The sequence below is a fragment of the Anabrus simplex genome, chromosome 5 (genome assembly GCF_040414725.1).
Source record: "Anabrus simplex isolate iqAnaSimp1 chromosome 5, ASM4041472v1, whole genome shotgun sequence".
NCBI lineage: Eukaryota > Metazoa > Arthropoda > Insecta > Orthoptera > Tettigoniidae > Anabrus > Anabrus simplex.
In genome coordinates this window covers 190,290,479-190,315,468 of record NC_090269.1, presented here as the reverse complement: position 1 = coordinate 190,315,468, position 24,990 = coordinate 190,290,479, and the positions used below count along the sequence as shown (strand labels likewise).

Sequence of the window (24,990 nt, the reverse complement as noted above, 5' to 3'; positions counted from 1 at the left end):
ATGACCTATTAAGGGTCGAAACCGGTCCTAGATTGTAATACTTTACAAGAAAATAAATGTATTGATTAGGTGGAATTTTTCTTTCCTTTTATGAAGATTGGTAAATGTCAATACGGAAAATGAAATTCATAAATCAAGATGCTAGATCTGCAGTTGACTGAACAGTGCCTGAGTGTGGTAATTAAGGTGGAGTACATTATACTGCTGGTAGTTCACTGCACTGAACTGCTGAATTTGCCCCGTAGGTTAGAGGATGATATTCAGCTGGAGAAAATGTATTCTGGTCTGTCTGTATGCAAGCCCAGAGAAACATTGGTAACCGAGAAACCACCACTCAATACCTCTATAGAAGATTTAAAAAGGCCCCACAAATATCACTCCGTCCACCTGTCACGAACAAGTTTTCAAGCATCTATTAGCCTCTGTGCCGGATTTAGGTGTATGGTGTTCATTGGACCGTACGATGAAGGATCTGTGTTTTTCATTTCTACTACTGAGAAGTTCATTCCCCACCTTGAGGGGTTGGGGCAGCCACCTGGAAGTAAATGCTTTCTCATTGGCCAGGTTCATTTCTCTTTAACTTCCTCGGTTATTAAAACTCTTCTACTTATGTTGGAGTCTACAAACTTTCATTCCCTTTTTAGCAATGGGGACCGAGTGCAAGCTATATTTTGCTGGGTGTGCAATAATTATTCTCACAAACTATCAGAAACTATAAACTTTAAACGAATTCATAAGTTTTAAAGTTAAAATATGCTCTTGGATAAGAGTGGACATTTCTCCACTTCTGTGACGAATGTTTATGCTGTTTACCACCGAGGTGATTTCCAAGTCGTGTTTGGAGTTTTGTATAGAGCTGAGTTTTCCATCTTGAGATAATGTTCAAATGTAACTCCACTAATACTTTAGCTTAACCCCCCCCACATGGCACTACAGCCCATGAAGGGCCTTGGCCTATCAAGCGACCGCTGCTCAGCATGAAGGCCTGCAGATTACGAGGCGTTTCAGCACGGCGAATCCTCTCGGCCGTTATTCTTGGCTTTCTAGACCGGGGCCGCCATCTCACCGTCAGATAGCTCCTCAAATTCTAACCACGTAGGCTGAGTGGACCTCGAACCGGCCCTCAGGTCCAGTTAAAAATCCCTGACCTGGTCGAGAATCGAACCCGGGGCCTCCGGGTAAGAGGCAGGCACGCTACCCCTACACCACGGAGCCGGCAATACTTTAGCTTAGGTCACTGTAAACCACTTTATTTCTTTTTAGTGTTCTAGTCAACCTTTCTTCACTAGGCTATCCAATTATTTAAAGTTCCCCTTCTTACAAACTTGTTCTTTATATTCCCAACAGTCAGGAAATCTGCTGATTAAAATTGTTGTAATTATTCTATAGAGGGTTTGTTGTCATACATACACTTCCTATATTGCAATCTGGGTGAACATTTAGCAGTTGAATTTTGTCCTTTCCTTTCCCCCTTAAAAGTCCTTCGATCATATGCACCCGATAGATGGTTATACTGTTTATTAGGGTGTTGTGTATCCTGTTCTTCCTTATGAGAAGTGTAAATGAGTGTCAGATATCCCATTATATTCCTACCCTCCACTTGTTAACAAAATTCGAAGTTGCAATTTATCCTTAAAGCATGTCTAACACCAGCCCTGGGGAAATGTTTAGTGTTAGTTAAATTTTTCTACTGCTAAGGTTGAATCACCTGCTTATTTAATTTATTTCAAAAAACTCACCTAACCTAGCACATTGTGTTGATGCTTTTTCACTGTTCACTTCCACTATGTTGCAATAACTCTGCAGTAACATATTACATCAAGAGTTGCACATGGGTACTATACACAGTTGTTAAAAAAAAATTAGGGGAACGTGTTTTGTAACGTCTGGTATGTGAATGTTAATTTGGTAGATGAAGTTCCAATAGTTGTACAGCATACCTTAAAACCTTAGCTACTCAGGGTATGCGAAATCGAAGTTATACTCCATTTGTAGGCGTAGCCTTGCATTAAACTGTCAAGTGACCCCTCAAAACAAAGTGAAAAGCAGTGCGTCCAAGTGTTGCTGTGAGGTACACAGACTACTGTGGCCATTTCAGCACGTTGTACGTAAACCAGCACTTCCCACGAGACATCTTAACAAGGTTCAAGTCGCAAGGGCTGTCACTTTGATCCAGGAAGGATTGACTTTTTGCCGTGTTGCTGTGAATATCAACATCTCTCCGTCAGTTATTCAATGCTTGTGGAATGGCTACAATGAGACAGGCCAGTTCACAAGGAGGGTTGGACAAGGTCATGGATGCATGACAACCCCACAGGATGACCGATATCTAACCATCTGCGAGTTGCGGCGTCGTTCAGCAACTGCCAGAGGACTGCAACAAGACCTCAGGAGGGTCACTGGAGTCACGGTGTCTGACCAGGCAGTAAGGAACAGGTTAAAATAAGTGTCCTTACAACCGAGACGTCCTGTTCGTGTGCTCCGTTTAATGCAGCAACATCACACAACTTGCCTTCTTGTTTGCCCGTACCCACGTCAACTAGCAACTTAACCAATAGAGACCTGTGTTGTTCACAGACAAGTCCAGATTTCCCGACACAGCATGATGGACATCAACATGTATGGAGACACCGTGGTGAGCGGTACATGCCAAATGTTGTCCAGGAAAGCAGCCGATTCGGACAAGGTTTTGTGATGGTGTACGGTGGCATCAGTATTGATAACCGTACGGATCTTGTAGTCGTCCATGGTAATCTTACTGCTGTGAGGTACATCGAGCAGATACTATTACAGCATGTGTTGGTTGCTGCATACGTTGTTAGCCCTGAATTCGTACTCGTGCACGACAATGCCAGAGCTCGTGTAGTGCACATCACCAACCTGTCTGGCGAGAACTGGACATTCAAGAGATGGAACGGCCAGCAGCGAGTCCCGACCTTAATCCCATTGAGCATGTGTGGGATAGGCTTGGCAGAAGTGTTCGTGAACGTTCCATTCCACCATGGACTCTCCAAGACCTCGTACAGGCTCTCATTGAAGAATGGGACCCAATACTGCAACGTGACCTATCGACTTGCATGGAGCATGCCACGTACGTGCCAAGCTGCGATTAATGCTCATGGAGGACATACACCATAATAAAGCTCTCCAACTGTGATAAAAATCCATGCTGGAAAACTTATCAATTTGTTTTCGCCCTTATTTGGACATTTCCGTTTGTGTTCTGAAAATGAACGCAAATCCATCGGTTCTTTTGTATACTTCAATGTAAAGAATAAAGGTTTAGTTGATAATATACCTGGGTGTAAGGAATTGTTTTGTGGAGCATAGCATACATACAAAAACATCTTCCCATGTTTTTTTTTTTTTTTTTAACTATGTAGTAATATAGCATTACTATATATGCTCTTTTCCACAGCGTGTGTTGAAGTACCTTAAATTGCAGGACTCTCACAATATGATAGCTCGATGAGCTTGGAACTAAAACCTTGTTCATCCCCAGAAATATGGCCTAATCTAGTAATGTACTCAGAATCATGCTAGTTCCTTACCTGACTATTTCGAATCACATTGATCTGATCCTCTAACACTGTGTCCTTATTCTTCTCCAGGAAACCAGTACTTTGGTATGTTACATTATCAGCAAAGTGGTGGATTACAAAAGCCATATTACCAAAGCGAGGTCGAGCAAAATGTTTCCAATTTGAACACTTGTTATACAGCTTCTCTACCCATGTGCTGTCTGATCCCTTGGGCATCTGAAATAAGGAAACGATCATCAATATAAGCAAAAATGTGGTGATGTACACCAATATTAAATTTCACCATTACCAATCCTCTCACGATTTTCTGCCTGTTGTCTAACATAATTTGGACAAGAATAGGAATAAGAGCCTGAAAATTAAACACAGTACAGAAGAGACAAGTTCCTAAGAGAATTCAGAATTTCTATCCACTCATAACTTAAAGGAAACACACAAGAAAGTAGAAAGAATAACTGCTAGTCCAAATAAATCAGGAAAATTTTCTCATAGCAGATTTGTATTGAAAAGGTGGACACAATAATTTTAATCTTGAAAGAATTTACTTATGCAGCCTTCTGTCGAATAGCACCGAGGGGCTGCTCAAGGCTTAACATCCCTATCCGATGAATGAATCGCCACCAACAGTGTCATATGCCCACACTCCATATGAACATTGTGGAGAGGTTTGTAACTGAATCCAGGATTTTGGCACGCAATCTAATGATTATAAATTGAACGCCACCACCTCTCCTACCCTGCCTGCCAACATTCTAATTGTGAATTTTTTCTTCTTTTTTTTAATAACCTGAAAAGGCTAGGTCAAGCAGCAGGGAAACATTTCTGGACAGTAATAAAGAAGCTTAGGAAGGGAGGGAAAAAGGAAATGAATACTGTTTTGGGTAAATCAGGTGAGCTCATAAGTAATCCCAGAGAATTACTGGACAGGTGGAAGGAATATTTTGAAAATCTTCTCAACGTAAAAGGAAATCTTCCTGGTGATGCTGCAAACAACCAAGCTCGTGTGGAGGAAGACCATGATATTGGTGAAATTATGCTTGATGAAGTGGAAAGGATGGTAAACAAACTCCAGTGTCATAAAGCAGCAGGAATAGATGAAATTAGACCTAAAATGGTGAAATATAGTGGGAAGACAGGGATGATATGGCTTCACAGAGTAATGAAATTAGCATGATTGAACAAAAGCAATAATTGCACCTATCTATAAGCAAGGGAACACGAAAGATTGCAACAGCTATTGAGGTATCTCATTGATCAGTATACCAAGCAAAGTGTTCACTGGCATCTTGGAAGGGAGGGTGCGATCCGTGGTGGAGAGGAAGCTGGATGAAAACCAGTGTGGTTTCAGCCTACAGAGGGGCTGTCAGGATCTGATTTTCAGTATGCGTCAGATAAATGGGAAATGCTACGAGAGAAATAGACAGTTTGAAGATTCTTTTATTAGTCATTAAGTAACATAGTTATAATAGACTGTCATTAAGTTCACATGTACAAAATAATCATTTCACATAACACTTTATTTTAAGATCACCAAAACTGAAATAAAGAAATTATTTATATCATAAAAAAACTTTGATATTATACATGTTATACATGTTAACAAGAATATTTGGTAGTTTATTAAAAAACTTATACTGCAAACATTCGTGGCATTTTATACATTTGCTTTATCTAAATAGAGTTAAATGTAACATTCAGCAACTTCTGGTATTACGTTCATGCATTTCCAAATGTTATTTATAATAATGCAAATTTTCTTTGACATACCGTATAACAGATTACTATTATGAGCAGTTGGCAGGGTAGTAAGGTAAATTAACACTAGACTGATAGCTTCTATACTAAAATTTATTAACTAATGCTAAGAAATCACTTACACCTTGGTAAACAGTCAGTATTTCCGACTACACGCTTCTTTAGATCTCTTTCTTCATGCAATATTTGTTTACCCTCGACGCTCCGACACTTTCTGCTGTTCTTTTATTTTTTTCTTCTGTTTTTTTGATCACAGAGTATAAGAGTAAACGGGCGGACCAGATGGCAACATCACCAGACTCTCAAATTCCAACATGGCAGACACGGTAACCATTACACTGCCCCCGCCTTAAGGCTGCTCGTCCCGAGCTGCTCCACGATATGGTGCCAGGCGATCCAGATGAACAACCATCATCTTCCCTCAGGGAGGCCGCCGGATCCGGTAGACAGCATCATTGATCCTGGTGACGATTGTATATGGGCCTTGCCATTGTGGCTGCAGTTTCGGTGACTTCCCTTTTGTCCGCACCGGACGGTACAGCCACACACTGTCACCTTCCTGGAAACCAGCAGAGTTCGCCAGCAAGTCGTCGCGGGCTTTTATTCGGTTGCTGGCTACCCTTACATGATGTTGGGCATAATCGTGGATATCGTTGAGTCGATCCACCAACTCCCATACACAGTCTGTCGCTGGCTACTGCTGCTGCTGGTCTGATGCCGACCCGAACATTAGATTGCATGGCAGGCGGAGCTCCCTTCTGAAGACCATGTTGGCAGGTGTCATGCCCGTCGTCTCATGGGTGGACGCTCGATAGGTCATCGAGAAGAATGGGACCCTCTCGTCCCAGTCCCTCTGGTGCACCGAAACAACCTTCCTGAGATGGTCCTCGACGGTTTTTCACAAAACGCTCCACCATGCCATCTTCCTAGGGTGGACAGGCGTCGTACGGGTCTTCTGCACTCCTAAGCGCTGCAGAACCTCTTGTATCAGCCTGGACTCAAAGTTCCTGCCTTGGTCACTATGAAGATCCCTCAGGACACCAAATCAGCAGAAGTTCTTGACCAAAACGTAGGCCACTGTGTTTGCCTCTTGGTTCGGGATGGCGTAGATCTCCGGCCACAACATCGATGGCGATCCTTTCGAAAGGTGCTCCAACGTTGTACTGCATCATCTGGCCCCTACTACTGGTATGTGGGCCCTAGTTCGCCACGTAGGTGTCGCACAGCTGGCACATCCTCTCCACATCGTTCCTCAGGTGCACCCAGTTGTAACGCTGTCGGGCACAATCTAGGGTCTTATTCACTTCCAAATGGCCGGCAGTAGTGCCCGCATGAAACTCAGTCAGCACTTCCTTTCTCATGCTTCTGGGCATTATCAGCTGGGCAATGTGCTTCTTTCCATCGGTCGATTCCCACACGCGGGTAAGAACCCAGTCACTAACCATGAGAGACGACCACTGGGCCCAATACGCCTTATAGGTTTGACTGCGTTCAGCCATGTCTTTCCGTTCTGGTCTCTGTTCCGACTACTTCCTTTAAGATCAGCCCGATGTTGTCATCCTTCAGCTGCACCCTCCTGAGGGCGTTCCGATCCCATCCTTCAATGGTGGTGCCCCTCACGGCCCAGACGTCCATGGTGCCCGCCTGCCTCTCCACTTTCTGGCAGTGTGCACAGTTCTCAAGGCACGGTCTTCTGGATAGAGCGTCCGCGTTGCAGTGCTTCCTTCCTTGTTGGTGCTCGGTGTTGAAGTCATACTCTTGAAGGCATTGTACCCAGTGAGCTGTCAGTCCTTCCAGGTTTCTGAAGCTTAGGAGCCAGGTCAATGCGGAGCGGACAGTGCGCAGATGGAAAGACTGCCCATACAGATACTTGTGGAAATGCTCCAAGGTCTTCACTATGGCCAGCAATTCCCGACGCATCACGAAGTAATTTTTCTCAGCTTTTGACAACATCTTGCTCAAATAGGCGATCACCTTCTCCTGGCCATCTTGCACTTAGGACAGCACCCCACCAATTCCCACATCGCTGGCGTCGGTGTCTACGATGAACTTCTCCCCAGGCTTGGGGTATCCTAGGATGAGTGCCATACACAGGGACTCCTTCAGCATCCAGAAGGCAACCTCCGCCTTATTAGACCATTGGAAAGGCCTTCTCTCTTCGGTGAGCCGCGTGAGGGGCTTTGAGATGTCTGCGTAGCCAGCCATAAATCTGTGGTAGTACGTGCAAAGGCCAAGGAAACTCCTCAGTTCTCACTTGACCTTCGGCGCCGACCAGTCCCTGACAGCTCTTAACTTCTCCGGATCAGTGGCTACTCCCTTCGATGACACGATGTGGCCCAGGTAGTGCACCTCCTTCTGGAACAGGTGGCATTTTCTGAGATTTAACTTTAGGTGAGCCCCACGTAGCCTCTTGAATACTCTCTGTAGATTCTCAACACGCTCTCTGAATGTGCGTCCCACAATAATTGTATCGTCCAGATACACGAGGCAGGCATCGTGATTTAGCCCCCTCAATACAGACTCCATCATTCGCTTGAAAGTCGCCGGCACTTTGCAGACGCCGAAGGGCATCACGGTGAAACCACTGGGTGCCAGATAACGTATACAGGGTGTCTTCTATCAGAGGTAACAGGAAACAGTCCTTCATGACGTTGTTCAACTTGCGGTAATTGACACAGAAGTGGAGCTCGCTGTTCTTTTTCTTCACCAGGACCACTGGCGATGACCCTGGGCTGTTCGACTCCTCGATGACTCCCTGCTGCTTCATGTCACAAAGCACCTGGTCGATTTCTGCCCTTTTTGCCAGGGGTACCCCATGAGGTGGCTGTCAGATTGGAGTGGCATTGCCGGTGTTAATGCAATGGTACACTATCTGTCTTTCCGTAGTTGCCTCCGGTAGCAGTAACAATGTCCCTAAACTCTTGGATTAGTTCCTTAAGCTCCCTGAGCTGTCTGCCTCCAAATGTTTCCGGGTATCGGATATAATCATCTGGAAGTTATCCAATCCTTCGCCTGCTTCCAGGGCCTGTGCATCTTCATCGCCCACTGGCACATTGCACGTAACCGGTTCACAAGTCCCAAGCTCGGTCCCGCTGGGTATCCTATGCTTCCGCGATACCGAACTGAATATGCGTACCGGCACACTTCTTCGTGCTGTTGGCTGGTATCACTTTGTCGCTGGCCAGCATTAATCGCGCTACTAGAGTTTGCGTCCCTGGGTGTCGAGCATTATCTCTTGTTTGCCAAGCCACAACAAACATCGCCCCACGTCGACAGTCGCTTCATATGCCCATAATGCGTCTAGGCCCAGGATGACTTCATCCGTGACGGCAACAACGAAGGCCCAGACTCGTTGGCGTAATTGTCCCAGAGTCAGTTGAAGTAGCGCCTCGTTCAGGACAGGGATGGAGTCTCCTGAGGCCGTTCGCAGCCCGTAGGGGTGGTTGAGTTCCCTTTCTGGTTGTCCCTCAGCGATGTCAGACCTGGCGATTGTTAATGCTGCCCCCGTGTCAATCGTGACCCAGCACGGCCTATCTCCAAGCCACCCGTCTGCGATCAAGCTATCGTCGCTCTGCTCGGTGACCATATTTAGTGTGAAATGAGGGGACGGTACTAGCTGTGCCGACGAGTCCCTCTCCTTGTCGGTCCCTACTCGTTTCCCTGATCAAGGGCCATCTCCATATGGCAGTTCCTCCACAGGTGGCCACGCTCGCCACAGTTCCAACAGGTGATCTTGTTGGTGCGTCGGTGTCCCGGCGGTGGTGTGCGTCGTTCTGCTGTAACAGGGCGGGTCTACGGTGCATCCTCGCTTTTCACGGCTCGTATTCTTGGCGACAGTGCCGCTGTTTCCTTCACCACCAACACACTCAGGGCTAACGTCAGGGCATCTCCGAGGTTATGCTCCCTGCTGAGCATCAGCTTTCGACGTATCTCAGCGTCTCAGAGCCCATCAGTGAATGGGCTTCCTCCCGCTGAATGTGGTCCTGGGGCAGCCCATCCAGAGTCTTATGGGCTAGCTGCTCCACATCTTGCACAAATTCCTGCAGTGTCTCATTAACGTGATGGGACCTCTTCCTCAGCTGGATTCTAGGCAGCTGCCAGCTGGTGGTCCCCGCACCTGCTGTCGATCGCTCTAACATTCTCCTCGTAGGTGGCACCCGGCTGGAGGCTATGTAGCACTTCTGCTGGTGTTCCTTGCAGTCCGGCGATTAGGTGCACGGCCTTTTCTTCCGATGTCCAACCGTTGTGCCCACACACCGTCTTGAATTGGGCCCGGAAGGTTCTCCACGATGTGGTCTCGTTGAAGCACGGGGGTTTTACCTTCCGGCGCTGAATCGCGGCTGGTGGTCCTACCATGAGTCTCCACGGCTGTCACTCTCATACAAAGGGCGCATACTTCCTCTTCCAGGTCTTGAACCGCTGACTCCACAACATGCGGTACTTCTTTTATTTGTTTTTCAACCAGTTCCTGTACGTCTTGCATAATGACACTCTTTAATTTTCTTTTTAGAGAGCGCACTTCGTGTTCTAATTTACTCTGTCCACACTTAAGTTCATTCAATTCCAGATTCAGTTCGCTCGTTATTTCATTCTGTTTGGATGAGAGTTCGGTAAACTCATTGAGAGCCTGAACTGTTCACTATCCATTTTACGATTCGCTAGAGACTGCTAATTACAAAATTACTGTTATCAGCTGATCCCACTTCTGACACCAGTTGTGACCAGCTGGCAGGGTAGTAAGATAAATTAACACTAGACTGGTAGCTTCTATACTAAAATTTATTAACTAATGCTAATAAATCACACTTCTGTACACAGTCAGGATTCCCGACTACACGCTTCTTGAGATCTCTTTCTTAACGCAATATTTATTTACCCTCAACGCTACAACACTTTCTGCTGTTTTTTCTTCTCTGTTTTTCCGACACAGAGTCGGAGAGTAAACGGGCGGACCAGTTGGTGACGTCACCAGACTCTCTAAAATTCAAACATGGCGGACAAGGTAACCATCACACTATATATATACACAGGTTAGGTACAGTCATTATATGAAATTTGTAAAATGCATTTACACAGCTATCTCTCATATTTAATCTCATTAAAATTCTAATTGCTTTCTTTTTAGCACCAGGACTGTTGCCCTAAGCCTAATGCCATACTGAAGGTGGGAATGGAAAAAAGCAAAATATGCTGTAACAATCATATGATGACTGATACATGTTTTTATGTAGGAGAAGAAGAACTCTAGATATCTTAATAGTTAAATGATTTACATATACTTCCCAAGAAAGTTTACTGTCCAAATATCCTCCTAAAAGTCTCACAGATTTACATTCAACAGTGGAATTTATAAGGCTAAATTCAATATTTTTCAGTTTTTCTTCATTTACAGTACTGTTAACTATTGGTCTGAAACCACACATTGGACCTAATTAATATATCATCTACAATCGACTGAGCAGAATTTAGATCAGAGTCGATTCCAAAAAATGCTGTATCATCTGCGAACAGAATAGTCTTACTGCCCATATAATGTTGTAAAACATTAATGAATAACACAAACAATAGTGGACCCAAAATCAAACCCTGAGGGATTCCAACCTTTGTTTCTTTAAGTTCTGTCTTTCTGTCACTGACAACTACCATTTGCATTCTATTCTTCGGATGTGATTCAAAGAAAGCAAATTCTGCACCATCCAGACCATATAATATCAGTTTTTCAATTTTAATATTATGTGGAATACTATCAAATGCTTGACTTAGGTCTACCAGGGCAGTACATACTATTATTATTATTATTTTTTTTAAACAACTAATGGCGAAAGATCTACAGAGGTTGACGCCATGAACAAATATAAAAATTTTAAAAGTTCTCTACTGCTTGAATAGTAGATTTGCCTAACATAAAACCAAATTGTGAGGAAATGAAATTTTTTAATCAAATTATTTATGATTACAGGGTCTAATTCTCTGAGAACTAATTTCTAGAAATATAGCAACCCATTCAGTCACTCTTATCTAGTCCAATTGCGCTCATTTTTTCCAGTAGTTTCCAATCATCATCATCATCACCACCACCACCACCACCACCACCACCAATGTTCCACTCCAGTCACCCGGGTGTGGTTAACAAGCCTCCTCCACTCCTTTCTGTCCTTCCACTCTTCCTGCTCCATTACTTCCACCACATTCAATCCAGCTTCTCTAATGTCCTTCCACATCTGATCCATCCACCTTCTTCTCCGTCTTCCAACTGGTCTCTTTCCCTTAACTTCTCTTTCCAATTCCCTCCTTATTACCCGTTCCTTTCCCACTGTTTTTACATGTCCAAACCATCTCAGTCTTGCTTTCTGTATATTCTGTACTAACGGTTCTATATTTAGCTCTTCTCTGATTTTCATATTTCGAATTCTATCTGTTTTTGTCTTTTTAACCAAAGTTCTTAAAGATTTCATTTCTACTGCTTGGATCTTACTATCTTGTCTCTAATTAGTTACCAGTGTTTCTAGTCCGTATGATCCACCCATGATCCACCCTATCAAATGCTTTAGACAGGTTAATCGCGTTACAGTCCATTTTACCTCCTGAATCCAAGATATCTGCTATATCTTGCTGGAATCCTACAAGTTGAGCTTCAGTGGAATAACCTTTCCCAAAACCGAACTGCCTTCTATCGAACCAGTTATTAATTTTGCAAACCTGTCTAATATAAACAAAAAGAATGCCTTCCCAAAGCCTACATGCAATACATGTCAAACTTACTGGCCCATAATTTTCAGCTTTATGTCTATCGCCCATTCCTTTATACACAGGGGCTACTATAGCAACTTTCCATTCATTTGGTATAGCTTCTTCAGCAAAACTATAATCAAATAAGTACTTCAAAATCAAATCAAAATCTCTTTATTTGCAAATGAGGTGTCTACTTCGGTGGCAAATGGTACACTAGAATACATTATTGTCAAGCACTAAATTTTAAATTAACAAGAGAAGATAATTTTTCTAGAATACAATAATATACAATTTACGCTAACAATTTTTCTTTTAAACAAACAGATCATCCTTAATAAATTTACATTGTTTACAAAATTCTACTTATAATATCTCCTATACTTACAGAATCAACTCATATACAGCATGTGGAATTACTTCAAATAATACTATGCAACTAGTATAAGATTAAAATTTACATTGCATTTATTTACTCTTTTTTTTTTTTAAATAACCATTTTGGAACCTAAGTAGCATAACGACCTGCTGTGTCATAACCAGAGCCCCTTTTGCCACCACTTTTCAGAATTCCTAAAGGGCCTTCACAGCTACCGTAGCGGTCCCAGGGCCCTCGAAGTCCCCACTGTACTTCACCCCTACAGGCAGTCCCCTACTTTGGCTGTCCAAATTCCATGCACCAGAGGGTGGAATTAATTTTTTCACACACATTTTTTTATTTACAATAGCCTGCACTAGTCAAATGCCCTGTAACATTTCATTTATTTTCCCTGATGCTGTTTATTCTCTTCTTGAATATCTGTGCAGATTTTGGAAAAGGATCAAACATTACCCCTGGTAAACTGTTCCACTCCTTCACACCCTTCCCAATGAATGAAAATTTATCCCAATCGCTTCTGCTAAAATTCCTTCTAATTTTATACTTGTGGTCAGTTCTGCTGATAAAATTATTTTCCAACTGAAGCCTCTCGTGGATTTCTCCCCATGCTGCTTCTCCTGTATAGGCTCTATATAATCCTTTAAGTCTAGCTTTCTCCCTTCTCTTACTTAAAGTTTCCCACCCAAGTTCCTCTAACATTTCTGATACACTACTGTTTCTCCTGAAATCCCCTGTTACAAATCTTGCTGCTTTCCTCTGCACACTATTTCTTTTATTAGGTATCCTTGGTGAGGATCCCAAACACTGTTTGTATATTCCAATAATGGACGAACCATACTGAAGTAAATTTTTTCTTTTATTTCTTTGTTGCATCCTGTAAGTAGTCTCATTATGACATGTAACGATCTGTATGCTTTCCCAACAATGTCATCAACATGACCCTTCCAGTGCAAAGTACTTTCAAATCTCACACCTAAGTATTTGCACTTGCCATCTTTTGGGATAACTACCTCATCCAAAGTATATTCAAATTCAGTTTTAAAGCTCCTGTTTGTAAATGTTGTAACAGTTGATTTGCCTCCATTAACCTTCATATTATTTTCTTCAACCCATTGTTGTACTCTCAAGGTCCCTTTGTAATTCTGAACAATCCTCAATGTCATTTATTTCCCTATAAACAATGATGTCATCTGCATACAATCTTATTTTTGATGTTATATTGTTCCCTAAGTCATTTGTGTATATTAAGAAAAGTAACGGACCGATTATACTATCCTGTGCAATTCCCTTCCAAACTTTCTCTTCCTGTGATACATTATTTCCTACTTTGACTTTCTGAACCCTTGAATCTAGAAATGTCATTATCCAACGTATAACCCTTACGTCCAATCCTATTCCCTCCAATTTCTTTAATAATATTCCATGTTCCACTCTATGAAAGGCTTTGGAAAGATCTATGGCTATGCAATCTAACTGGCCTCCTGAATCCAACTGATCTGATATGTACTTCTGAAATCCCACCAGTTGTGCCTCACAAGAAAATTTCTTTCTGAATCCATACTAAGCTCCTCCTGAACCAATTATTATCATCACATATCCCTCTGATGTAATTTGCTATTAAACTCTCCAGTATTTTACAAACTATACTGGTCAGGCTGATTGGTCTGTAGTTCTCTGGTTTCCTTTTATCTCCTTTTCCTTTGGTATTATTATAGATTCCTTCCATTCTTTTGGTATTACACTATTATTTATGACATAATCAAAGAGAAATTTTAAATAAGGCACTATGTACCACCCCATTGTCTTTAATACCTCCCCAGTAATTTTATCTCTTCCTGCTGCTTTTCCCTGCTGAAGCAGCTGGATTTCTCTGAAAATATCTTCACTTGTGAATGAGAAGCTTCTTGTTTCCCTATGTGTCTCTCCCTCTCTATCTTCTGTTACCGTTTCCAACTCCTGACAATCTTCTACTGAATCTCTGAATTCCCTACTAAATAAATTTGCTTTCTCAGTATCTGTTAAATAGTGTTCACCCCCTTCTCCCACCATTGTAGGAATTTGGATTCCTTTTCCTTTTTGATTCCTAGTATATGAATACAGCTTTTTCCATTTCCTTTTGTGGTCATTACCCTCTTGAAGTATGCCATTCATATATTTCTCTTTTGCTTCTGTTTTCACTCTATTCAGTTCCCTCATTAGCTGTTTTCTAGTTTTTCTATTCTCCCTACCCTCTTTGATTTTCCTCTTTACTATTCTAGATTTTCTTTTTAATTTTCTTATTTCCCTTGTATAATAAACAGGGTCTGAGGTCATTTTACCCTTCTTAACAGGTACAAATCTGTTCTCTCCTTCCCAAATGATTCTTTTAAATTTAGCCCAAAGTGTATCCACATTACTCTCTTCGCTTATCCAACAACTGAATTGTGATTTAAGGTAAGTCCCAAATTCATCAACTTTAGCTTTTCTGTATAATTTCTTGTCTTGTGTGACCCTCTTATTAAGCATTTTTGGTACAAGTCCTACATCCATTATTACAGCCTTATGGTCACCTATTCCTTCAATTACCTCAGTTTTATCAACAATTTCCCATGGTTTAACCAAGAATACATCTAGCAAGTTATTGAGACGAGTCTGTTCTTGAACTACTTGTGTAAATCCTCCCTCCCAAATCAACTTATTTGCCAGTTTCTGTTCATGGGCTTAACTTGCAGCTCCATTCCATTCAACTTCAGGCAAGTTTAGATCTCCCCCAATTATTACCACATCATTATTATTGTTTTTATAAGTATAATCTATTATTTTCTCAAACATTTCCATGTCTCTTTCCTCTCTTCCAGGCCAATATGTTCCTATAATTCCCACCTCCTTCATATTATCACAAAGTAATTTTATCCCTAATAATTCATCCCTTTCATTGATAAAGCATTCATGTGAACAATAAGCTTCCTTCACCAGAATAAACACACACCCCCCCTCCTCCCTTTTTATCTCCTCGGTCTCTACGATAGACTGTATACCCTTCTGGAAATACTCTATTACCCACCCCTTCTCTCAACCACGATTCCACTCCTATCACCACATCAGTCTCATAAGATTCCATCAATGTACCGAATTTTAATTGTTTATTTACTACACTCTGATAGTTTACAAAGAGCAATCTCAGACCCCCTTCCTCCCTAAAACTTGACTGTTGCAATTGGGTAACATTTGACTCATGAGTTGAGAACGTGCGCAGCATTGAGCTGTACCTCCCAGTACACCTATTATAATGTCTGGTAAGTATATATCTTATAAATTACTTAATTGTATTCCTTTCTTTACAATACTTCTACAGTTCAGTTTATGTCATCCCTACTTGATTTCAAGATCTCTGTACAAATACATCTGGTTTTTCACAACTGCCTCAATTACTTTACCCAAAATAGAAACTAGTGACAGGTATATATTCAGATGGGTCATCTTTATCTTTATTTTTAAACAGGGGAATAGTTTTTGATATTTTGAACATCCAAGGAAATATTCCTAACTTAAGCATATTATTTGTTATAAAAGCAAAGTGCACAGCAATAACATCAATAACATTCTTTATAACAATTTGAGAGACCAAAATAGTCTTCACTTTGAGTTTTTAGAATCTTTTACCACGTTAATTATATCATAAGGTGAGATTAATTCAAACTTGAATTTTACCCTAGAGTCACCGAAGTGAATATGAATATAAGTCACGTGCATTGAGCCCAACAAAACTTGCTGAAATTTACTGAGACGCAGTTTAAAAAGTGGTCATTAAATTCATCAGGAGAAATATTAGGGAGTTATTGGTTTTTGTTTTTTAATTCGCTTTCATTTTATATCACTGTCCAAGCAGCCCTACACTTATTACTAGAATTTAAAATGTAGGCTTCACTGTATTTAATTCTAGCAAGCCTGATTTCTTTATGGCATATGTTCCTAGTTTGAACAAACAAATTTCTAATTTTGGGATTTACTAAGGTCATGTTTCTAAGCATTAGGACTGGATTCCTTAGCTGAGCTAACTCTAATGTATACGACTTCTTTCTTTTCAAACTCTTACGTATAGACACATCAGACTTAAATGGACACGTTTCATTAAAATAATAGAGTAAGTTGTTGTATGATAGCAGTGCTACAAGAGACTCTGTTTACCGACGAGGATACAATAGAGTCCTGAGTGTACAGAATCTACAAGTGGAAACCTGGTGGAAGAGTTATCAAGACACTGCCACAATTTGGTACTGGGTTCGCGGTACACCACAAGATGGTTGACCATATTTTACATTTCACTTCACCTAACGGAAGGACCTCCTCGTTATCCTTCAGGTCTCGTAATAAAGCATACACAATTGTAAATTTCCACTCACCCACGAATGACACAAACCATTCAAACCTCGAAAATGTAGAACAATGCTGGGCCACCTTAGAAGAAACTCTAGATAAGATCCCTTCCCACTATTCCATCGTACTCATGGGAGACTTCAATGCACAAGTCGATAAGGAGAGGAAGTACCGGAAGATAGTAGGCCATTATCCAGCCCATAAGAGAACAAACAGAAATGGAGAACGTCTCATTGAACTGTGACAAGTACAACTTAGTCCTGAAATCAACAGCCTTCAAACGTCTACCTAGAAAGGCCAAAACCTGGAGGAGTCCAAATCCTATGCTTGGTTAATTCCAGTTAGACCATGTTGCTATAGCACAGCAACATCATACGGACATAAAGAATGTCAAGGTATTATGAGGAGCCAACATAGATTCTGATCACTACCTTTCACTTGTCAAGATTAATATGCAACCCTTTGGAAAAACACCAACTCTCCAAAGTAGTCATAAGATACCCCGGTTCAACACTCTGCGACTGCACGATGAGGATTGTGATTTTCAGGATACCCTAAGGAAGAATACAGAGAAAGAAGGATGGCCTGCCTTACAAAAGGCCTTGCTGGATGCCGCTCAAGAAACTATCCCTGCCTCATCAACCAAAGGCAAACACCCATGGTGGAGTTCAAAGTGTGATCAGGTTATAGAAGAAAGGCGTAAAGCCTGGAGTAGGTGGAACCAACATGAAATTGAAGCCAATTATGAAGCCTTCCTCACGCAAAGAAAAGCTACAGCCAACACCATCCGCAGTGCCAAGAGAAATTACCTCAGGAGCCTAATGCAACAGGCTGAAAATAATTTTCAGAGAAACAACTCAAGAGACCTGCACAAAGGACTTACGAAGCAAACGACCCAGTACACAGCTCCTACCCTCATCCTCCACGGGCCAGATGGAAAACTTCAACTGAACAATAAAGACTGCACCAAAACTCCTGCAGATTATTTCCAGAAGCTACTAAACGCAGAGGAACCTAAAGAAAAGCTTATTTTGCATGAGCCTTCACACAGGAACCCTGATTCTCAACCACCTACGAGAAAAGAAATAAAGGACATCATCACTGGTCTCAAGAACAACAAGGCTTCAGGTGAAGACGGCATAGTTGCAGAGATGTGGAAACATGCAAATGACCAGTCTTTGCAGAGCATCCATCAAATCATAAAGGGCATATCAACAACAGAGTCCCTACCCGAAGGATGGACATCTGCCGTGATTCATCCCCTCTACAAGAAGGGAAGTAAGACAGACCTCAACAATTATAGAGGTATTTTCTTGTTACAAATTACCTACAAGATCCTCTCTGTAGCCCTGCTCAATAGAGTCATCACACAGCTAGACTCACAGTTAGGTGAATACCAAGCTGGTTTCCGTAAGATTAGATCTTGTCCAGAACAAATACACAATCTTAAGACAGTTCTCAATTACAAAAGCCGAGGTGGACATCCCTGGGTGGTGGTCCTAGTAGATTTTCAGAAAGCTTATGACTGTGGACAGAGACACCCTTTTCTCCATACTATGGGAACTTGGTCTGGATGGGAAGACCCTACGATTGGTTCAAGCCACTCTGAGGAACACGACGTCCAAGGTCAGGTTCAGAGGTGAACTATCTGAATGCTTTCCAATCAGAACAGGAGTCTCTCCTGCATTCTCTTCAACTGTATCCTGGAAAAGATCCTTAGAGAATGGAGAACGATGCTACCACCGGGAGCTGGATTGAAGCTTGGGTACAAGAGAGATAACCTCATTGTCCTGTGCCTAGCCTTTGCCGATGACCTCATTCTATTGGCAAACAATATAGAGGAGGCTACCTACAACTTACAGAGTCTTTATTGTGTAGCGTATAAGACTGGTCTGAAAATCAGAATCCAGAAGACTGAATTTATGACCAATATCAAAGAGGCCCCTTCTACAATTCCTCTTACAGACGCTACCATACGGAAAGTACCTACAGTTAAGTACTTGGGAGAATGGATCTCTGCGAATAAGAGCGAGAACCCAGCCATAGATGCCAAATGTACCAAGTTTGAAAGGGCTTATCACTTGTGTCGTAGTATCTATTCATGTAAGTGCCTCTCCAAGAACCTCAAACTCAGACACTACAACTCTGTAGTCAAACCATCTGTTCTGTATGCTTCTGAGTGCCTTGTAATGGCTAGGAAGGGCCCACTCAGAAAGCTGGAGTTAAAAGAGAGGAAGATCCTGAGGAGGATATTAGGACCAATCAGAGAGGAAGGAGGCACTTACAGAATCCGCCATAATGATGAACTGTATGAACACAAGGAGGACATTGTCACATCTATAAGGAAAAGGCGCCTGACCTTTTATGGACACTTGGCCCGTCTGGATTCCAAAAGACTCACCAACAGGATATTCACAGTAACAGGAAGAGGCAAGGCTTCTAAGAACAAATGGATCACGTCAGTTAAGCTCGATAGCTGCAGTCGCTTAAGTGCGGCCAGTATCCAGTATTTGGGAGATAGTAGGTTCGAACCCCACTGTCGGCAGCCCTGAAAATGGTTTTCCGTGGTTTCCCATTTTCACACCAGGCAAATGCTGGGGCTGTACCTCAATTAAGGCCACGGCCGCTTCCTTCCCAGTCCTAGCCCTTTCCTGTCCCATCATCGCCATAAGACCTATCTGTGTCGGTGCGACGTACAGGAACTAGCAAAAAAAAAAAAAAGTTAAGTCAGATATGGAACAACTAGATATCCGACTGGGACAAACTCATGACCGACTTCTGTTCCGTCGAGCCATCTGACACAAAGTTTTCCCAATGTCCCTTACAAGTAAGAAGACTACAGGAACTAAGTGGACCGAGGAGAGAAAGCTGGCTCATAGTCGGCTTTTCCTTCTATCACACTCTTGTTATGCGATTAGGACATACAAATCCTTTGGTGGCTTTTAATGATGTTAAGTGTACTTTTCGGCATATAGCTTCAAAAACCCGTAACTCATTTCTAGTTGGTGCTATGAGGTCATATACCTTCTTTGCGGACGGTCATTTTGACCGGTACTGCAGTAGATATATATCAGACTTGTGTGGCATTCATTTAGAGCGGGATATCATTCCAACAAGCTGTTACAGTATAATTATTACCGTAGTATCGAATAGAACGTATTTTTGTGCTACAATGGGGCAGCTGTTGGCTCTTTTCAAACAATTATACAAGTACAATGACAGGAAAATATAGTCAATATTTGTTCAGTAATGGAAGGGGTGCAACCATAACGAGCAGTCAATTGTCGTGTTCAGTCGTTACAAACATCCAAACTAAATTTACCGATTGTTTATAATTACTCTGAAGAAATTTGTTCTTGCTTAGTCTGCTGATGGATGCCGAAATTCTGAACCACTTACAAGTCAACATATGGGCATGATCAGCACATGGCAGTCGATGAGGAAGAGGTTGCTTTAGATGGAACAGTGTGGACTCGCGTTGATCTATAAAGCCTGCCAGGTCATCGAGGACAGCAAAATATCCTGAGGAAAATCCCAGATCACACAGGACATGCTAAACGCCACAATGAAAAAACTTGTCAAGTACTGCTTGGCGTCCATTTATTCATGAATCCATGCTGCGCCACAACAAACGATGTACTGAGGTTAGAGCCCGCGACATTCAATTCTCTTAGGTTTCTTACGGGCTGACATCACTTTAGGCTTGGAAATACTACTTTTCATATCATACACAATTCACCCATTCTTAAATCTGAAGGTATTAGACTGCAAGCTTGCAGCACAATCTGCCGCTTAAGACCAAATCGTTGCCATAAGCCAAACTGCTTATTACATGTCCACCTAAATGAATTTCCTCCCCACCTGATACCTTTCAGTAGATGATCCATGTAAATATGAATAACGAATGTGGGGTTCGAACCCACTCTCTCCCGGATGCAAGCTCCCGGCGATCTATGAAACAAACAGAACTATCTATACCTCTCGCAGCATTTTTTAATTATATGGAGCATACTGAAAATCTGATTCTGACACCACACTGGTTTTCAACAAACTCTCAACCACTGACTGCATCCTTCCCTTCAAAATGCCTGTAAACACCTTGCCTGGTATACCGATCAATGAAATATCTTGAAAGTTCTTGCAATCCTCCTTGTTCCCTTGCTTATAGTCAGGTGCAGTTACTGCTTTTGTCCAATCACAAGGTACCTTACTAACATTCCATGCCAATCTTATTACTCAATGAAGCCATCTTATCCCTCCCTTCCCACTGCATTTCACCATTTCAGGTCTAATTTCATCTATTCCTGCTGCTTTATGACAATGGAGTTTAATTACAATCCTTTCCACTTCAAGCATAATTTCACCAACATCACTGTCCTCTTCCCCATAAGCTTGGTTGTTTATGATGTCGCCAGGAAGATTTTCTTTTATGCTGAAAAGATTTTCAAAATATTCTTTCCATCTGTCCAGTGATTCCCTGGGATCTATTAAGAGTTCACCTGATATACCCCAAACACCATTTCATTTCATTTTTTCCTCCTTTTCTTAGATTCTTTATTACTGTGCAGAAAGGTTTACCTCCTGCTTGACCCAGCGTTTACAGGTCATTACAAAAATCTCCCCATGACTCCTCCTCCTCCTCATTGAGCAACTGAAGGTATGTTAAACAAATAAACTCCTAACGTTCAACATAAAGGACAGCAACTCCATACATTTGGTGGTAATATTGTATGGGACTTCCATAACTAACTTCTTTCCACAAAGCCAGTTACTATTAATCCAGCACGTCTATTAGATAGAATAGAGATGGCTCACCCGACATTCTTCATCCAAAAGATCCAGAATCCCAAGCTTTGTTTCAATGAGATCGATGCACGGCTGATTATCGTAGAAGTCAATGAACTTCCAGGCAATATCCTCTTTGAGGTATTCCTCTTGCTCCAGCTTGAATACATGCTGGAAAGAAAAATGTAAGACAAAATAAATAATGTTAATGATCATGGTAAACTTTTCTTGTTTTTGTTTAAAGAGGAAATACGAGTAGGTAATGATCCTCTATGAATAAATTAAATGGAGACAAAAATTAAAATATAAATTTACTTATTCAATGGAGGAATTTGAAAATAGATTTAAAATAAAACAAAAATAATGTTATTAAGCCAAAAAGGTCACAAACACATCAAAAGGGAACCCAAGTTCCTTGAGTAATGCTCTTGATCGATCCACTCTCACACAAAGCGAATGACAAGATTAGCAGTATTCAAGTTATCAGCTAGAACAAGGTTGAGTGTCTCCTGCAGGCCGAGGTTTCGTCTTAGGTCAGATAGATCTGTCACTCTGCAAGACTGTAGGCCACAGTGAAGTCGGCACCACAAGAACACACTGGGGTGTCTATCCTCTTGAAGAGGTAAGAGCGAGTAGATGTTTCGTGACCTATCCTCAGGCTACACAAAACTACGGCCTCTCTCAGTGGAGGCCGGAAAAGCCGGTAGTCATCTTCTTAATTGCTATAGCTTGTTGGGAGTTCGGATAGCTACCCACTCCAATTCCCAAGACACCAAGATGGTTCAACGTAGCTGACAACAAATATCCTTAGCTGGTATATTCACAGGTCTAGGTGGTGAAAGTACTGCTTCTTTAGTAGTTTCATCCACAAGTTCATTTCCTGCAATCCCAGCATGGCTTGGGGACTACACAAAAATGATCCTGGAGTCAACATTACAGAACTTGGCTAGGAGGTCATGAATCTGCTGTACCAGTGAGAACTTCAAGCCAATATTATCAGAGATGAAAGGTTAATGCCACATCTTAGAACCATCTGTGAAGACATGTTGTACAGCCAGATACTGGTGAACGAAGTCCTGGAAATGGCTCCAATGAACAGAGGCATCCGTGCTCGCCTTGAATCCATGGAGTACATCTAATAATATATCTGACCACGGAACTAACCATGGAGGTACCTCGCAACCACAACAGCCACATCTGACTCGTGACACAAGCTATCAATTCAAATCCCAATAATACAGTAATAGTGTTATTGGCCAACTACTTTTTTGGTTTTCATAGACAAGGTGCTGGAATTTGGTCCCGCAGGTGTTCTTTTACGTGCCAGTAAATCTACCGACATGAGGCTGACATATTTGAGCAGCTTCAAACACCACCGGACTGAGCCAGCATCGAACCTGCCACGTTGGAGTCAGAAGGCCAGTGCCTCAACCGTCTGAGCCACTCAGCCCAGGAATTCAAATCCCAACCAGGAGTGTAACATTTGGCCGGTTTTGATATCCATGGAGCTATTAGGTATTAAAGATGTATAGACAGCTTGGATGTTGCGGAGCATCTACTGCCACCTCATTTGTAAAGGTGAAACTACCGATTCGGCAAGTAGGCTGGGAATGGAGCTAGTTTGAAAGGCTCCAGTAGCCAGCCTTACTTCACTATGGTGAATACTATCTAAAAGGCTCAGTACAGATCTTTATACTGAACCATAAGCAAAACTACCATAGTCCATTTGGGAAAGGACCATAGCTGTGTAAAAATGTAACAGCAACACACAGTCAGCTCCCTACGAAGTACTGCTGAAAAACTTAAACATTTTATGCCTCTTGATGCAGGCAACTTTCAGCTGATGATGTTGGACTGCCACGTTAGTCTCTTATCAAAATGGAGACCCAGGAACTGCAGGTGTCTACCACTATTTCACAAGCGGAACTCTGGTTCAGGATGCACAAGCCGATGTCAACAGAAGTAGAGCCAGCAGATGGTTTGCCAGTCTTCTTCGGGGATGTTTTGACCCCTGATGAGGTTGGAGAGGACTTCTCCAACTTCTTAGAGGAGATTTGAGGCTTCCTTTTCTCCTCCATTTTGGTCTGGGTTTGGGTAGGCAGGCTGGAAGACTTTCCAACCCCAGTTGGGGAAGTCTTTCCCCCTGCCCTGATGTCTAACATGTTTTGTGCATTAAATAATAATAATAATAATAATAATAATAATAATAATAATAATAATAATAATAATAATAATAATAATAATAATGTACCTTCTCTCTATGCTTACCATTTTACCTCGGTTATTAATGGACCAACAACTATCGTATGTATAAAACAGTAGCGAGCACCGGGTGGATTTGAACCACTGCAATTTATAACCTATCGCCCATATACTGTGCATCTACAAGTGTTGTCACTTTCGACTTAACCACTACTTGCACTTTGCCTCAATATTCATTCTACAAGGGCAGATCAAATATAAACGAGATTTTTTAAATATTTTTATTCATTACATCAACAAACAAAAAGCACACACACATAGATCACTTTTCAACATAGTGTCCTGCCTTTGAGACATTTTCTCCATCGGATTGGTAAGTTCTTGATGCTGTTCTGATAGAAAGAAGAGGGACGTGTGCGGAGCCATTTGCGCACAAACTCTTTTACATTTGCATCATCATCGAACCGCTGTCCCCCTAGGTCCTGTTTGAGTGGTTCAAAGAAATGGTAGTTGCAGGGCGATATATCTGGTCTGTAGGGAGGGTGTTCCAGAGGTGTCCAGTGATTTTCCTCCAGTTTTTCCCGCGTTAAAGCGGCAGTATGCGGCCTTGCATTGTCATGGAGAGAAATGACGTTTCGGATCAGTTGCTGGTGTCGCTTGTTGCAATACGCAGCTTTTGCTTCATCCAAAAGGAGACAGTAATAGGCTGCATTAATTGTCCTTTGTTCGTATGTTCGTAAAAAAAATTCCAATCATGTCACAAATGGCAACAATGTTGTCTGTAGTAATGCTTGTCTGTGGTCTCCTTTCATAAGGTTTATTTTCTACAGCTTATCGTCCTGTCACAAATATTTTAGCCCACTCATACACTCCAGTCGGTGAAAGCGTTTCTTCCCTAAATTGTGCGCAGAGCAGTCTCAAAATTTCGGAAGGTTTGAAGCCCTCTTTTTTCTAGATATTTGATAATGATGCATTGCGCAACAGACATGTGCACCTCTTGCTCACTCGTGATGTACTGAAGCAGCCCAGCTCTCCGTCATTCGCGCGCACAAACCTCTTGTCCAGACCCATCATCCTGGCAAAGCCTGGCCTACGAATTATTATTAACAGCAGCGGTAAATTCCCGTTTATATTTTATCCGCCTTCATATCTTATTATCACACAAAATATTTAAGGGTATTAAAGAATCCTTTGAGGAAGGTGAAGCACTTTATAATTAACCATTTGGCAATGAGAAAGTTT

General features: G+C 42.0%; 1 protein-coding gene across 1 annotated transcript in view; it reads right to left on the bottom strand.

Annotated features, from left to right (window-relative positions):
* didum (dilute class unconventional myosin) overlaps positions 1–24,990 on the bottom strand; it is a 616,021-nt gene that overhangs the window by 188,742 nt on the left and 402,289 nt on the right. The window contains exons 10-11 of the mRNA XM_067147235.2: positions 21,577–21,717; positions 3,552–3,758 (exon numbers count right to left, since the gene is read on the bottom strand). Coding sequence (XP_067003336.2) covers positions 3,552–3,758; positions 21,577–21,717 — 348 coding nt within the window. The remainder of the gene's footprint in view (positions 1–3,551; positions 3,759–21,576; positions 21,718–24,990) is intronic.